This window comes from Tiliqua scincoides, chromosome 2, assembly GCF_035046505.1.
Source record: "Tiliqua scincoides isolate rTilSci1 chromosome 2, rTilSci1.hap2, whole genome shotgun sequence".
Lineage (NCBI taxonomy): Eukaryota > Metazoa > Chordata > Lepidosauria > Squamata > Scincidae > Tiliqua > Tiliqua scincoides.
In genome coordinates, this window is record NC_089822.1 from 249930183 (window position 1) to 249948306 (window position 18124).

General features: G+C 45.6%; 1 protein-coding gene across 2 annotated transcripts; it reads left to right on the forward strand.

Moving 5' to 3' along the window:
* Positions 1–5365: 5365 nt before the first annotated feature.
* Positions 5366–16644, forward strand: LOC136641886 (zinc finger protein RFP-like). Of its 2 annotated transcripts, none has more exons than XM_066617980.1 (9): positions 5366–5402; positions 5523–6122; positions 7267–7362; positions 7776–8006; positions 10367–10389; positions 10920–11035; positions 13332–13406; positions 14099–14308; positions 14755–16644. In XM_066617980.1, the coding sequence occupies exons 2-9, from the start codon at positions 5673–5675 to the stop codon at positions 14808–14810; spliced, it is 1257 nt and encodes a 418-aa protein (XP_066474077.1). In that variant the 5' UTR covers positions 5366–5402; positions 5523–5672; the 3' UTR covers positions 14811–16644. The 2 variants fall into 2 exon arrangements, with proteins under 2 accessions (XP_066474077.1, XP_066474078.1); XM_066617981.1 differs by having other exon boundaries at positions 14758–16644.
* The last annotated feature ends 1480 nt before the right edge of the window (positions 16645–18124 follow it).

Below are 18124 nucleotides of genomic sequence, written 5' to 3' on the forward strand. Positions count from 1 at the left end.
GAAGGGCTAGGATCAAGAAAATAATGGATAATCTAAGGCCACAGAGTGAGTACAGGGCAGATTTGAGAACCGCTTATTCAGTGTAGCAATTGCTGTGTTTTGCTATTCAACCACTGAGTGCCCTCCATGCACTAGCGCAGCATTTCTGAAACTATGGGTGGGGATCCGATTTCTGATGGGTCCCATAGACCTTCCAGTGAAAACAAGAGTGATGGAAAGCTTAGATAAATAATTACCTCAAGCCCTGAGACCATTCAAAAATTGGGTAGCTGCTAACTGCCCTGCAAACAGATGAGCTTCTGCATTTTGCAAGCTTGTGTAAATATAGGCAGATAAATGTTTGAGTGTCTTTTTTTCTGGTATGATTTTTCCAAGTCCATCAATGACAGGTAGTGGGGGAAAGTGAAAGCTGGGTCACATAACTAAGCCCCTCAAACCTTCAGGCTATTCATTAGGGCTGCCTCATTATGAGAAATGGATAGTGTTTTTTGCAAATAAATAAATATTACTTGTAAATTAATAAATAAAAATTATTTCTTTCCAGATCACCTTTTTTTAAAAAAAGTCTTGTAAATCTAGGTGAGTCCTGATAGAGTGTCATTTTAAAAAATGGGTCCGGATGCTAAAAAGTTTGAGAACCACTGCACTAGGGATTAAGCAGGATATAAATTTGTAAATAAATCAATATAGCAGGACTATCGCAACTTAATTCTGAACCATGAGAAAGAGGATGCGGGTGCCTCTGAGAATGTGCAGAGTTCCATTCCATCACTACCAAGGAGCACAGCCACATAGCTGGAATTAGGTATAGTCCTTTGTGATAGTCGAAGGTGATCCAATACGCTGAGTGTAACTATTTTAAGAAAATTTCCAATACCCCCCCCCCCCGGCAGTCTTCTTAAAGCCCAAACTCACCAGGCTATAGACCTGAAATTCATTGACAAGGACCAAGAGTCAGCCCTGGAACCTGGGAAGTAGTAATGAAAGATGCCTCTGAGTTTGTGCATAGAGATTTCCCCTTGTGTTTGAAGATCCAGAACCAGACTTGTATGTCTGGGACTAGTGTTAGTGGTGGCTTCTGGGTGAGAGAGAACAGCTTTTCTGGCAGGCTTGAGCCGTCTCAGCTCTATTGTTAGACATGAATCATGGCTCCCAGCCCCGCTGGAATCTTCTATTTTCGATTCCCAACCCAAATGAGGCCCGGCACTGGGCTTTTCTTTCCCCCTTTAAACCCTAAAGGGCCCTAAACAGTTCAGATTCTGATTTGTTGCCAGTTTAAGAAATCAGAAACTCCTGAAATGATCTCACAACACAAGCTGGTTTCTGGCATGGGACCACCCACCTTGTGTTTAGTGCCAAGCATTCGGTCCCTGTATGCAGTTGTAGCGGGCGAAGAAGAAGGAGACACTCTCAAGTGCCAGGAAGGAGCCATGGCCGCTGTCTTCCTACCTGGGAACCTCCAAGGTGAAGCCACTTGCTCAGTCTGCCTCGAGTATTTCAAAGAGCCCGTCTCCATTGAGTGTGGCCACAACTTTTGCCAAGTTTGCATCACCAAGAGCTGGAAGAACCTGGAAGCAGATTTTCCCTGTCCTCAGTGCAGGGAAATTGTCCAGGACAAGAACTTCAGGCCCAACAGCAGCTGTAGGCTTGCAGCTGTGTCCCTGAGCTCCTACACACTCCTTCATGCTAAGCAGATACACAAACCAAAGAGCTATTGTAGCAAGCCAGTTTCCTCCCAGATTTGACACTGTGTTAAGGAGTGTCATGTATGCATTCCTTGGCCCAGCATATATGGCTTGCCAACAACTGCAGTAGCTGCCGCTGCAAGTTCATGGTAGTATCCCCAGCATTCCGTGCTTGCAACAAGTCTAAGTAGATAGGAAAATGTCAGATCCCAGGAAATTTCAGGGCCCCCTCCTTTAGCTTCTGGGCCCCCTTTTTGACCCTGGGCCTGGGTACAAATTACCCCCTTTACCCCCCTCTCCTAGGCCCTGATCCTGGGACTGGAAGTGTTCAGATTGTTGAACCAAAGACTCCTTGATATTGAGTTCCAAACCCTTCACTTTACTGCTTCCAAGGTCTGCTCCCCTTTATATTTCCTTATCCCATTGTCCTTTGGTCAGCTATCTCCCTATTTGTCCTTCCTAACAGGCCCAAGGGAGCACTGAGTGGTTCCTGCACCAGATTTAATGTCACCCCCTAGTTTCTTTGGGAAGATATTGCAAGACTCCATTCCCTGACCGATGGTGCCCTTTTAACTCCGGCGCTGTGGAGACCTTAACCCATATCTGCTTTTATTGTGTAATCCATGCAGATTCTTGGGCCACCTATTTGGATTCAGCCCTAGACAGCAAACCAGGGCTCTCAGACACAGAGAAACTGCTTTTTCTCCTCAGCGATGGCCCCCCAGAAGTCATTAAGTGAGTGGCAAAATTCCTTTTGATAGTGAACCAGAAGTTCCAGGCCAGACTTCAGTAAATTGTCTGTTTGTATGATTAATGCCTCCCTGGAGGGGGTAGCTTGTTACTGTGCCAATAAAGGTTTATTTGATTTGATCTGAAAAAAAATTCCTACCTGGCCCTCATGATGAGTGACCAGCTAATCTCAGGCTGTACGTACCCATCATGGTTTATAACCTGTGATGGACTACTCCAGAAATCTGTCCAACCCCCTTTTAAAGGCATCTAGGCCAGACACAGCCAGATTGGCAGGAGATTCAGGATAGAGGAAGGGAAAGAAGGAACTGGGGTTCCCTTTCCCCAAGGAGACCTTTGGCACCTTCCCTGGCCCCACAGGATACAGCAGTGGCCATTTTGGTGCTGCTGTACTGTTTTGCTCTGTGGAAGGACAGGATTGGACATGATCGCTCCACTTTCACTTCTGAAGCTGCGGGGAGCCCTGCAGAAGGTCACACGGCTCCCCGCACCCCCTGGAGGCTGCAGGAGGCTCAGGTAAGTGTACCCAAGCCCCTGCAGCCCCCCCTGAGCAGCGCGATCCTGGGGATCACACTGCTGCCTTCCCCCCGCCCCCACTACCTCCCCGTCCCCGCAAGAACTTAGAGCGGCTCCAACTCTCCCCAAGAGTTTGAAAACCACTGCCCAATAGGCTTGTCCGAAGCTCTGCATCCCTAATATGTGCTCTATAACATGCCCCAGAATCCTTTGCAATGTGCTGGCATTTCATGTAACAGGATGCGCAACAGGCAGGACTTGTCAGAAAAAGATGATTCCCTGAGGGTGGGAAGTTGAAAACATCAGGTCTTGTCTCGTAGAGGTCAGTGGAGTGGAGAAATGTTTTTATAGGTGAGATTAGAAAGGGGTTAGGCAAATTCAGGGAAGATGGCTGACTGCTATTCATGATGCCGACACAGAACTTCCATGTTCAGAAGCATCTTTCTTACTTCAGCAGTTCCTGGCAACTAAAGAAGTCTCAGGACTTTTGGAAAAACAGACAGTGCGGGCCTGACCATTGTCATTTGGTCAGACAGGAGAATGCGTTGCTTCCTAGGTGTCATGGCACACAAGATCCTGGACTTTGAGTTGAAGGCCCAATTGTTATTTTGTCAGTGATTTCTCAATCGCCACACTGGTGAGAACATCTTTAAGGTTTTTAAAGGCATATGTGCCTGTTTCAAGGTGAAGGAGATGGTTCGATACATCATGACCAACAACGCAGGCAACATGATCAAACCGTTCACCGCAGAATTCCCTTCTGCGCTGGAGTGGTGGGGAGGAGGATCACTTCATGACCAGCTGCAATGGGATTACTTCTGAGCAGAGCTGCTTTTTTGAGTCAAGTCGCAGGGAGCAGTGACTCTACTCAACTCGAGTAAAGCCAGGCTGGACTTGCCCATCCCTGGTCTCAGGTGAACAAATTGTATTTCCTTACAGATTAGTTGATTGTTGTGATTAGCAGTGGCGTCACTAGAGTTCGCGTCACCTGGTGCAGGATGCCAGCGCGTCACCCCCCATGCAGTGGGCGAGACAACACCCCAGGTGGTGGGCGTGGTGATGTACCATCACTCCACCTCCACTGGTTTTTTGGCTGTACCTTTTGATACAACAAAGATAGAACACATTCTGCATGAAATTACACATTGATTGATATATAACATGCTGGTATTATTCCTCCAAATTATGATTTTAGTGATTTTGGTCACTAATGGTGTCACACACACACCCGGGTGTCAACTTACTAACACCTTATTGCAGCAGTTCTCAAACTTTTAGCACTGGGACCCACTTTTTAGAATGACCATCTGTCCAAGACCCATCAGAAGTGATGTCATGGTGGAAGTGACATCATCAGGCAAATTAAAATAAATAAGTATAAATAATTAAAGTAAAACAAATAATTAAATAAGCAGAAGCCAGTCCTGTTCCACCAAGTGAATTTCCTCTGTACCCTGCCTGCAATAACACCCCCCTCCAAAATCAGTAAGGTTTTCAGCCTTACCCAGTGCCCAGTTCAATTTAAGATCTTCTCTTTAAACCAGATCACTGTCAGGACCCACCTGGCTTTGCAAGTCTCAAAAAAGTTCACCTTATCAGCTGAAGCCTCTGTTTTGATCCTTTTTAGTGGGGGGGGGGGGGGAAGGCTGCCTTCTGGAGCATTTGTTGAGCTCCAGTTCCATCAGATCAGAACCACTCTGGTGGCTTCACATTCCCCTTTGCCTGGCCTGACCACCAGCCAGGGTACGTTTGCTTACTCATGAGTAAATGCGACCATGAGGCTTAGTTTCGCTTTCCATAGGGCTCAATACATTCATCTGCTTGGAGGGAGGGACTTCTTCTCAGGTGTTTTTGGGAGCTGCATTCATTCGATCAGGACCATTCTGGTGTCGTTGGATTCCTCTCAGCCTACCCTTTCCGACAGACTAAGGCAAGTTCACCTACTCGCGAGCAGACGTGCGATACGGCTCGGTTTCACTTATACGGCTCCATGCATTTTTGGTTCTCCGGTTATTCGGCCATAACTTTTGATAGAAAGGAGATATTTCATTCTGGGTTTTTGCATTGCATTCCACTGGAAATTCCACATCCAACGGTATGTAACATGATGGTATTACTCCTAACCACTGCAATTTTAGTTTGTCACCTCCAGTGCGCGTCACCCCCGGTGCGCATCACCCAGTGTGGCCTGCACTCCCGCACCCCCCTAGCGACGCCACTGGTGATTAGCCTGAAATCCCTTGAATTCCAAGGGCAGTGACCCTATGGGCTTTGGCCAGTCAGATGGCTGTCACTGCTGCTGGTAAAGTATGACTCACTACTGTTTTGTTTTGTCAAAAAACAAAGCAATTTCCTTTTACTTTGTTGTCATAGCAAACAAAACACCCTCCCTCTTGCTTCTGTGGCAGATCTGAACTTGATCAACTTGTTGTGGAGCTAGCAGTTTGGAAAGTAAGTAACTTGGCGACCCAGACCAGACTGTGGATGACTACTGTTGACATTGATCATTTTATTGCTTATGCAGGTTGTATCTTTGTGCACAATTTTGATGCTCAAATCTTTGTTTCATAGATGAAAAGACGCTTGTTTCTTCTTTGTGGTTGCTGTTTGGGAAAAGCAACCGGATGGAACCACGCCCTTGGCCCAGGGCCTGTAATATGATGCTTGATCTGAGCATACTCAGTGAAGGAGATTCTGTTCGCTTTCCTGTAGGGATTCAGCATGTCCATAGAGGAGGCAGCTGCAAAACTTCAAGAAGAAGTTTCTTGCTCCATCTGCTTAGCATGTTTCAGTGACCCAGTGTCGATACACTGTGGGCACAATTTCTGCCGAGCATGCATCACCAGATACTGGAATTTAGGGACCAAAAAACGCTTCTGCTGTCCTCAATGCAGAGAAACGAGCCGAAAGAAAATTCTTAAACCGAACAGGGAGCTGAAGAACATTGCTGAAATAGCCACAAACCTGAATGTAGAGGTAACTGGAGGAGGAGGGGGAGGAGGAGGAGGAGGAGGAGGAGGAAGAGGAGAGCAAGTGTGCAAGAAGCATCAAGAGCCCCTGAAACTCTTCTGTCAAGATGATCTAATGCTCATCTGTGTCGTGTGTGATAAATCTATGGATCACCAGAACCACCGAGTGATTCCCACCGATGAAGCTGCTCAGCATTACAAGGTAGGAGGAAAAGTGTTACTGAATACTAGCAAATGGTGATGGGATCAACCAGAAGGAGCACTAACCGAGACTCAAACCAGTCAGACCACGTTTAAGCCAGTCAGAGGGCTGGGCCAACTCCTTAATCTTCAGTAATGGATGTACTGGCAGGGCCTAATGCAATGTTAGGGGGTGGGCAGGAGGTGATACAGATGGCCCAGTACAGAGTACTGGAGTACCAGAGTACCTGGTACCAGAGTACCAGGCTACCTTGCAATGAGGTGTGTTGCTTCTTGATGGTAGGAGTCACACTGATAGTATTTTGTACATTAGTTATTGGGTTTTTTCCTCCATAATTAAACACAGCTGAAGATGAGTTATTTACATGTGAGAGAGGGCCATAGATGCAACTGAAACAGTGTTTGTTGCCTTTAGAATCTATCAATTGTTATATTAAATGCTTCCAACCCAATCCACCACAGCTCCCCATGCGGTGATGCAGTGGCATTAGCACTGGCTCTGCTAAATCCCACAGGGGAGTTTCAGCCTTCGGAGGTCTCACTGGGGTAAGGGAACATTTGTCCTGTTGCCCCAGGGTAAACTCTGTGGGTCCACTGGGTCAGCTTGGACCTGCCCCAGCTTTAGAACTGGAGCAAGTTCACATTGACCAAGGATGGTAGATCAGGCCCTTGAAGGGGGTCAGGAATTGGCATGTGCCACCAAACCCACCCCTCTCCCAGGCCGCATCTGATTTCCTCCCTGCCTCTATCACTGCCCTGTTCTGCTCACCCCCTCCATAGGTTCCACCCTCCTCTCCCCCATTCCATCCCCTGCATGGCCTAATCTGCTCCAGTAGGTCTTCAGCTGGCTTCCAGTGCATGGCAGGCCGCTCCAGCCTCCCTACCAGCAGCCCAGCTGCACACCCCAGCAGACGCTGCTTTGCAACTGCCGTAAAGCATCCTCCACCAGCACAACACATGACACTCCACCACCCAGTCGGCATAGGATTGGGGCGTTAATGTATGTTTGTAAGTGGAGCAGGAGACAGAACAACTGGAGGCTGCATTGGGGTTCTGCATTGTGGAATGTCACTGGACATGTCAGTGTTCCTCCTGAAGGGGTCAGAGGGTTGAGTTATTATATAAAAACATTTTTCTCTGTTTAGGAACAAAAGCTTGCTCAACTGAAGAGCATGAAGCAAAGAAAAGAAATGCTCCTCGGATCTATGGACGTGGGTGCAGCAAAGAGCCAGAAGTTTCAGGTATGTTTTTGTCCTGTATTCATTTGTATATGTTAAAACTGTTTATCCTGTGTTTCTATATTTAAATGATTTGGGCACAATCCTAAGGTGCCCTTGGTCCGGCGCAAGTCCCTTCTGCCGGCCCAGGAGGGTTGCAAGCATGCCATAAGGCACATTTGCACCTCCTTGGGAGTAGCGCGGGGATGCATTTCGTCCTGCGGAGGCTGAATCCATCCTCTGCACAGGCTGAACAGAGGAGCCTTGCGTCGGGCGACACAAGGCTCTGGGGAGGGCAGGGAGGAGGTGGGAGGGGAGGCATTCCATGGTTGGGGGAGGGCGGGTGGAGGGCCTAATTGACTAACTGTGGGAAATGGGCACCCTCCTTCTTTATGATAGTAATCAAACATTTCCATACTGAAATCTGCTTGTTGCAGAAGGCAATTAACTCTGAGATGCAGAAAGCAAAGGCTACCTTTTATCAGGCCTGCCAGTTCCTTGAAGAACAGAAGCAATTGTTGCTGGCTCAGTGGCAGTCTCTACAAATGGCAGCTGTGAAGTGGCAGGAAGTAGAAACCGGCAAGCTTTCTGAGGCCATTGACCAGCTGGACAGCCTCATCACAGAGGAGGAGGGAAGATGGCAGCAGCCATCAACTGAATTTTTGCAGGTTAGAACTCTGAGATTCTTTTTCTTCATGCTGGACAAAAATGGGCACATTAATAAGCAGACTCTGAAAGCCCAAAACAAAAGATTAACAGCCCAATCCTAAATAAATTCCTGCATGATCTAGTGGTGCTGGCAGTGGCTGTACTGCATTGTGTGGGGGAATTTCAGCTGCTGGAGGTCCTCTTGCCCTGGGTTATGCCCCAACAGCAAGCAATGGGTCAACCAACCTGTGCCAGCAATATCACTGGTGCAAGTCTGTGATGATCTGTGCAGACGGATCACACCCAGGAATGGGGATAGGATATGTCTCACACCAGCACTGCCAAGCCGGCCCCCCCAGGGTCCCATCTGCCCTCCCCCTGCTGCACCACTGACCTCCCTGCCTCTTTCAACCCCTCCTTTCCCTCTCCCTACTTTTGTGCTAGACTTTCGTGGCCCAGCAAGTGTTCTTCTGACCACCCACGCCAGCAGGAATGCTCTGGCCTTCCCACAAGTATACTTGCTAAGAACGCTGTCACCAAGCACTTTACAACACTTGTGCAGCATTGCTTTCTGGCAGAGCAGGCATTCTGCCAGCACAGCCCAAGCCTAGAATTGGGCTGTATGGTTAGAGATTGACAAAGGTTTTGATAAGAATGGCTTCAAAAAGGCATTGCTTCTTATGCACACACGATGGAAGTTAATCGGATGGTATCTGGTGTCGAGACAGTGGACAGCAAGACATTTTGCCCCCTCTTCCATAATACAAGAATCCAGGTTCACCCTATGAAACAGATTGACAGGAGGTTCAGAATTGAGGAAAGGAAGGACCTTCACACACCACATCACTGATCCCATCACTATAATGTACCATGATAACCAAATGGAACTTCCACCTTCAGAGCCAGTCTCCACCGAATATAAGCTTTTGGACAAGCAGCAGTAAAGGCAGGTCATCTGTGCCCTGCTTGTGGACTTGTAATAAGAACAAGCATTATGAGGAACAGGATGTTTCAGTAAGTGAACCTTTGGATCCAGCAGAGCTTTTCCTTCCTTCCTTCCTTCCTTCCTTCCTTCCTTCCTTCCTTCCTTCCTTCCTTCCTTCCTTCCTTCCTTCCAATTGCTGCATCTTGTCAGACAGACTTTGCAGTTTTCTGAAGCAAACAAAATTTTTTATTAGAAGCAAAATTGGCCAAGAACACTACAGGCAAGCCCCCATATCCAGGGGGGTTCTGTCCTGTCATCGTCGTCCACCCACAGATACAGAAACTGCATGATGCCTGTAGCGGCCCCCCACACCCATTTCTTTGTGTTATGTAGAAGCACTTACAGGGTGAGTGTTTCTTGTTAACAATCTTCCTTAACTGAAGAGCTGAATATACAGGCAACCAGCCTGCGTGCTACAGAGGGACTATTAGTTGCCCTCTAGTGCACAGGCTGGTTGCCTGCACATTCGGTCAGATAAGGAAGATTGTTAAACAAGAAACACTCGTGCTGCAAGTATTTCTACATAACGCAAAGGTTCAGTAAAGGGCATGGGGGGCGTCCCCTCCAGATCTGTGGATAACTGAATCCATGGATAATGGATCCACAGATATGAGAGCCTGCCGGAATTTAGGAAAAAACCACAGACCATAACACTTTCCCGTCACCCTGAAGTAAAACAAGGCAAATTGGAGTTATTTTCCCCAATGTACAAAACCCCACCAGTATTCAGAAGACGTTTTCATTATAACATTACATAAGAACATAAGAAAAGTCTTGCTGGATCAGACCAAGGTTCCATCTAGTCCAGTGGCCCATCAACTGATTTGTGTGGTTTGTCGGTGGAACTCATTGCCACAGGATGTGGTGATGGCATCTGGCCCAGATGCCTTTAAAAGGGCATTGGACAAATTTCTGGAGGAAAAATCCATTATGGGTTACAAGCCATGATGGGCTATTTCAGAATGCCAGATGCAAGGAAGGGCACCAGGATGCAGGTCTCTTGTTGTCTGGTGTGCTCCCTGGGGCATTTGGTGGGCCGCTGTGAGATACAGGAAGCTGGACTAGATGGGCCTATGTTCTGATCCAGTGGGGCTGTTCTTATGACTTCTGGGAAGACCAGTAGTAGGAGAGAATGGCACACCTCTCTCTCTCTCTCTCTCTCTCTCATGCCCTTGTAATTAGTGATTGTTCTTTTAAAATTCATTTTGGTAATCATTTCTGTATTGCTTTTAATATGCAAAGTGCTTTGCACTCTATATCTGATGTATCCTTGCAACAGTCTTGTAAGGCAGAATCATTAGGGTCCAACTTTGTAACTGGTGACCTGAGGCTGCAAGGTAAGCTGAATATATGACATGTAACTGAACTGTATTTTTTTCTCCCTCTCTTTTCCAGGATATTGAAAGCTCTTTGTACAGGTATTTCCTTTCTCTTCCTCTTGTTTATGCTGTATGTGGTTAGGAGGGTTTATATCTCAGTGGACAGAGCACCTGCTTTGCATGCCAAAGATTCCAGGTTCAATTCCTAACATCACTATGCAGTTTAATTTTTTATATGGGTATGTGGAACCTCCTGGTTTTAGAAGTAGGCTTCCTCAGAATGCCAGGTTCAAGGGAGTGGCAACAGGATGCAGGTAGCTTGTTGTCTTGTGTGCTACCTCAGACATCTGGTGGGCCACTGGGAGATACAGGACTAGATGGGCCTTTGGCCTGATCCAGCAGGGCTCTTCTTATGTTCTTAGAAGCAATTCCATGTGGGGAACTTTTAAACCAAATGGGATAATGGGAGGAACTGAGCAATTAGAACAGATCTCTCTTCTCAAACAGATTTTGTTGGATTTTGGCTCCATTCTATGCTTCCACAGTGAGCCATGTGGGCAGGGCCAATTGCACAGGTCCTTCCCACTTGTGGGCAACAGTGGTTAGCTGATGGTTTCCCCTTGTTTTAGGCTCAAGAAGAGGAAGTTTCAGGAGTCAATGGAGATGTCTCCTGATCTGGAAGAAAGGATGAATTCTTTGATGAGAAAAAATGCTATAGCAGCAGTAACTCTTCAAAAACTTGAAGGTATGAACATGCTTCGCAGGTGACATCTGACTATGCATCTAGTGTCTGTTGTATAAGCAAGGATGGCTTGAGGCTTCAGCATGTCTGGAAGACTTTCCATGTCTAGAAGCAGTGAGCCATGGTTGCCTCTGGAAGCAGACACCTTACACATGTATGGCCACAACAACTGTAGCCTTATTTTTCACATATTCCAACTTTGCTTTACATTGTAAAGTTACAACATTTTTATTTAAATATAGTTCTTCCACTGATCCATTGTAAGAGCCCCCAAGATGGCATGTGTCTCTCAACCAAAACAATAACATTAGCAACACTCAATAAAATGAGCAGATTGAAAACCAGCAATTAAATAATGCAGATAAAACAGTAGCAGTTTTTACCAATAAAAGTGGTTCCCATCAGTTAATATTAATTAGTATCTAAAGCTAAGGCAACTTGATGGTCTTAACCTGGCATCTCAGAGATGATGGTGATGGTGGCAGGGGCATGACTAGGATGCCACTACAGAAAAGCCTCTGTCCCTGCAGCATCTGGGGAAGCCCTATGCTTTCAGTCGATGGGCTCATGCTGTTGAATCTGATCTTTTAATCAGTTTTGTGCCACTTGGATCAGAAAAGCCTGGAAATGAGTGACTCCATGGTGAAACTGACATGAAACTGACAATCACCTACACCCATTCTCCAATAACAGTACTGTTCCTCTATATCAGGGGTGCCCAAACCCTGGCCCTGGGGCCACTTGCGGCCCTCGAGGCCTCTCAATGCGGCCCTCAGGGAGACCCCCGTCTCCAATGAGCCTCTGGCTCTCCAGAGATTTGTTGCAGCCCACAATGGCCAGACACAACTGCTCTCAGCAAAGAGGCAACCTCTTTGCATGAGCTGTGGGATGAGGGCTTCCTCCACTGCTTGCTGTTTCATGTCTGTGATGCAGCAGCGGCAGCAAAGGAAAAGCCAGCCTTGCTTTGTGCAAGGCCTTTTGTAGGCCTTGAGCTATTGCAAGACCTTCATTTATTCATATAAGTTCATCTTTAATATATTCATTTATGTAAACTTATGTAAATTTATTCAAATTTTAAATGTAAATTAATTCTTTCTTTCCCCGGCCCCTGACGCAGTGTCAGACAGATGATGTGGCCCTCCTGCCAAAAACTTTGGACACCCCTGCTCTATATCTGTGATTTTCAACCTTTTTCATCTCACCGCACACTGTCAAGGCACTAAAATTGTCAAGGCACACCATCAGTCTGTTGACAGTTGTCAAGGCACACTGTACTGTGGGCAGAGGGTTCACATCCCCCAATGGCTCTATTAATAAATGACTCTCCCCCAAACTCCCGCAGTATACCTGCAGATCATTCACGGCACACCAGTGTGCCACGGCAGAGTGGTTGAAAATGGCTGCTCTATATTGTCTGGAAAGAAATTCAGGGCCCAATCCTATCTAACTTTTTAATGCCTATGCAGCCACAATGCAGCCCCAAGGTAAGGGAACAAACATTTCCTTCCCTTGAGGAGGCCTTCATGACTGAACGCTCACTGCAGGATGTAGGGCATGCCCTGTTGGCATGGCTGTATCAGTGCTGGAATGTTGGATAAGATTGGGCCCTCAGTATCAGAGTCATGTGTATACAGTGAAATGTTGGAAGAAGCCCTCAAAGGCCAAGAAAAGCAACCTCATCCCATATCTGCCTGGCCCACCGATATACAGATTTGGTCCCTGCTGTGTATTTGCAGCGTTGGGCAGAAATGGCTTAATTTACCTGTTATCCAATGTTGGCAGGTATGGTTTAAATCACAGAAAGTCAGAGCAAAAAATTGTGTGATACTGAGTGTTCCAAAAGCAGAAAAGGGACTGAAAGAGAGTGAATATTTTAAATACAATGGCTGTCGGTAGAATGGCCACCTACTTGACCCTACAGAGCCGCAGTGCCTGTCTACAGAAACTGCATAACTATCATAACCTCAACAAGTACAGCAACCCGCACCATTCATCTTCGTGCTGGAAAAAGTTGGATATATTGAAAATCTGCTTGTTGTGCAGCTGTTAAAGGCACTGTGGCAAGTGTAGTAGAGTGTGTTTGTTTTTTTAAACCGAAGCCATGAGGGTTTTTTGAAGCAGTGACTGACAGGATTCCTACAGAATCTAGAAGATTCTGCGCTGCAAAAGTAGATTGTATATTTTTCATGTGGCTGTGACCATACAAGCTTGCTTGATTTTTAATGCAGCTTGTTCGAATAGTACAAGAATTTAATGCTTCTGTTTTTCTGTAAAATTGTGACACAGTCTCTCTTTCTAGGCTCTCTGTCTTCTGAAATGGAGGAACATCAATGGGAATCTCCAACAGGTGGTGATACAAAAACAGATAGCACAAGTAAGTCTACAGGAACGTTTCTGTAATGTAGATTATTATAGTGTCTGAATAGAAAACACACACACACACACACAACATATGCATTCCAATCAGCAAGAATGATGTGCATTGGGCTTTGCACATGTATCCCTTACTGGATCCAGATCATGGGGGATACAATTAGATGGACCAGGAGAAGGACCTTGGGATGGTAGTGGACAGCTTGATGAAGGTTCTGCCCAGTGTGTGGTGGCTATGAAGAAGATCAGTTCCATGCTTGGGATCATTAAAAAAGGGACTGAGAACTGCCAACATTATTATACCATTGTATATATGGTAAGGTCATGTCTGGAGTGTCACATCCAATTCTGGTCATCCTTAGCCTGATCCAGCAAGACTCTCCTTGTGTAGCCAGATGTGCACCTGCTTCCATATACATGAAGCACACTGCAAAATAATCACATTTGCAAGGTGAGGGGTATGGGACTACATTACCTTACAAGGAAAAGAATAGGGAAGGAGCAGTTAATTTTCATACTGCAATTTTTCCCTGCTCCATCCTGTCAATAAATTCGAGAAGCGTTTATATTAAGATTCATTTCTCTGAAACATCTTCTTTTCCCCCTGCACAAATCATGAATTCACTAACAATACTAGACAGTCAGTTCTTGTAGCGATGCCTCTGTGTAAGTCCATATCTCATGCTCTCTTAGATGCTCTGCCATTTGAAGTGAAGAAAGAAGAATCCAGTTCTCCAGCTGTGAAAAGAAAAATGGTCAAGCACATTACTGTCCCAGCTAGAAATATAGTTTCACAAGGATACCAGGGAGCAGCAGAATGCTCTGTTAAATCACCTCACAGTGAAAGTAGGACATCTTCCCCATCTGCCTCACTGCTTAAGAACAGGTTTTCGGTGGGCAAGGGTAAGTCCATGAAGTAGGACTTTGTCAGAGCTGTGTGATATGAGACCAGGAGGGGTGGGCTGGAAGGGATTGGCGTACTCAGGTCTATTCTAGTCCCCTTTCTTGAATGTCCAGGCTGGTTAGTCTGTTGCAGCCAACACAAAAGAGCCAAGTTACATCTGAAAAACTAACCAATATATTTCAGCATACACTTTTGTGGAGTGTCACTCCTTAAATATTTACCTCTTTGATCCCAGGCTAAGGAATGTGTTTCTTTGCTTCGAAAACAACAGTCTTTTAGCACCTTAAAGACCAAGCGAACATGTAGTCCACAAAAGTTCATATTGCATAACCGCTAAGAACTAGAGACTTCAGTGCTATGCTCAATCTCTAATGCAAGTTTCTCTCTCTCTCTCTCTCTCTCTCTCTCTCTCTCTCTCTCTCTCTCTCTCTCTCTCTTTTCATAGCAGATGTGACCAAACATCATCAAGCAAAATATTCTAACCAGTGCCCACTATCCTAAGGGGGTTTGTGTTTTGCAAAAATGAGGAGCACCAGCTCCCTGAATTTCCATTGATCACTGGTGATTCTGTGCCAAATTTCTAAGCTAAGGTCTCATACTGTTAGTACTGTACAGCAAAAGTATCATTAATTCACCCATTCCATAGATCTGATGACCCATAGTCCAGACCTATGACCTCAAGGAGCTCAACCTTGCCTGGAGTGGACATTGCCTTCTGTTTGACTGTTTTTTGCTGACCCTTCATGTTCTAGTTTCCTCTGTGTTGTTCTGTTTAGGATTTTAAATTGATTTGTATTTACTTGAGACAGATTGTTTTAAGAACATAAGAACAGCCCCACTGGATCAGCTTGGCCTACCAGATGCCTCAGGGAGCATAGCAGATAAGACACCTGCATCCTGTTACAACTTACTTGCATCCGTAACCTAACTTGTTGGGTTTTTTTTTGTAATGAAAAGACAGGCTATAAGTTCTACTAAATGAAGTCCATGTCAGAAACAACATACAAGTCATGCCTTGTTATCCACTGTGGTTCCGTTCTGGAACCCCTAGTGGATTAAAAAAAATCAGTGAATACAAAATCAATGGAAAATAGCTTTAAAGATTCACTTCCAAGTTTTTTACTCCTATATTGTCACCCCAGAATGCATTGCTATAGACCAGGGGTGCTCACACTTTTTTGGCTCGAGAGCTACTTTGAAACCCAGCAAGGCCCGGAGATCTACCAGAGTTTTTTTTACAGTGTTCGCACCATCATAACATATAACATTTATGTGTACAATGTATGTTGGTGTACCTTGAGCCCCACTGAGTATAACAGGACTTACTCCTGAGTAGACATGCCTAGGATTAGGCTGTGAGGCTGCAATCCTAGCCACACTTACCTGGGAGTAAGCCCCATTGAGTACAATGGGCCTTACTCCTGGCGTTTCCTCCCAGAGGCACCTGAAGGGGGGGGGTCGGCACTCCGTGATCTACTCATTTTGCCTTGTGATCTACCGGTAGATCGCGATCCACCTATTCAGCACCCCTGGTATAGATGCTATACTACATTCGGCCCCTATATGGAATCTAGTGGAATGAAATAATTATTTAACAGTGCAAAGGTAGGAAATTGGATTTTGGTGCTTTTATTTTTCCTTGTTACAAGATATTTAAAGGTGGACCTCAGTATCAGTGGTGAGTCAAATCAGTGAATACCAAATTAGTGGATACAGAGGTCCCACCTGGGTTAAGGATACAATACAGTATTTATATCATGCTACACAATATTTAGGGAGTCCTACACATTTCGGAGTTATAGAGCACATTTCTTTTCTTGTACTACATTAAAGCATACTAGAGAACCTCAAAGTAACATTTCCAGCCTAAATAGTAATCTGGTCATTGTGTATTTAAATTGAACTGAAATAATCTCTCAACATGAAATGATATCTGACACTGACAGAATAACCTTGTATATCTTGCGCAATAATTGCATCAATATTTGGGCAGGAGGTCTGGTCTAGAGGGTAGAGCCTCCATCTGCCTGAAGATAACATCCACAAGGTCGCCAGTTCGAGGCCACCGGCACCGTGCGACCTTGGAGCAGCTGACAAGCTGAAGCCAAGCTATTCCATCTGCTCTGAGCGTGGGAGGATGGAGGCCAGAATGTGAAGCCAGATCGGAATGAAGCACCTGAATGTAGTGGTTCTTGAAAGAAAGAACCTTCTTTCAAATTGTAAAAATCCCTATTTAATAAGGGATTTAAATAAAAAGCCTGCCTATGTAAACCGCCTTGAATAAAGTCTTGAATAAAGACCAAGAAAGGCGGTATATAAATACCTGTTATTATTATTTTTATTATTATTATATTTCTTTTTATCCTGCAGCTAGTCTTAGAATGCCTTTTATTTCATTTCTATCTCACTTTTCTTCCATGAAACTCACAGTGGCATACAAAGGGGTCTTACCCAAGCACTGACCAGAGCCAAATATTCTTGATTTTATCATACAGCATGCTAGTTTTAGTAGCTATGACAAGCAACTTCACACCATGCCCTACAAAACCTAATAGTATGCAGTAGGCAAATTACAGCCCAATCCTAGATTAGTGTTCCAGCAGTGGAACATGCTTTCCAGGTACTGTGAAAGCTGCCCCAAAAGTGCACAGAGATGTGCTCTTCTAGACAGCTGCCGAGAAGGCTATGAAGGCCTTGCAAAGAGTGGAGGCCCAACAACAGGGGGTGGGAGTTGCAGGATGTGAGTTACTGGGATGGACAGGATGGTGGGAGGGCTAGGCACATGTTGGAGATGGGAAGGTGTAGCACCTGGCGTGGGCGACTCACACCGGATGCTATCCCCTACAGTGCCAGCTGACATACCTGCTTTATCTCCTTCGATTTGCACAAGCTAAAGAGCTTGTACAGGTCTGAGACCCAATGCCAGCTGCGGGACTTACTGGTGAAAGGGAAATATTTTCCCTTTCCCCTTCTGAGCCTCCCAGTTGACCTCAATCCACCATAGCATAGAATAGCAATAGCATAGCAATAGCATAGCATAGCACCATAGCATAGCAATCCACCTCAATCCACCATAGCATACAGCACAACCCATTTTGGCATGACTGCATGCTATGTGGGGAAAACCCTAGGACTAGGCTGTTACTGTCCTAAAAGTACTAATCAATACAATGCCAAGTTTTTTGTAGTCTAGTGAGAGCCATTCACAATCCTTATCAAGAAGTCCTGAGAAATGCAATCAAACCTGTTAACGAGTACCAATTTTCAGTCTTTTCTTTAAGTACAGTGCCCTCAGGATCCAGACAGATATCCTTGATAGTCCTTCCCTAGCTCTTAGGAGCACAACATATTAAACTCTATATGCTTTCAAAAGGCAACATGATATGGAATTTGTGCCCACAAGTCACTTAAAAAAAAAGTTGTTCTTTATTCTTTGCATTCACACCTGGCATTCCCCTTCTGGATGGGTTATAGTTCCATAGTTCAAAGTTCAGAGTTTAAATCACTGGCACTCCAGCCCGCTCACGAGACTGGGTGAAGCGGCCACTTCAAGCAGCAAGCTGAGGAGTTGGTGAACTAGCAGGGTGTATTCAACCCATGCACACCACCTCCACCAGCCTGCCCCCCAGCTGGTCACCTTTCCATTGCTGCCATCTTCACTTTTGAGGAGATCAAGTGAGAAGACAATAGGGGTGGTCTCTTCCTCTTCCAACGCTGCTGCTGAGAACTCCCCCCCTCCCCCCAAAAAAGTCTGAAGCAACTGGGCTGGAGGAGGAAGGCTGCAATCCCTTTCCTAGCTCTCTAATCTCAAAACT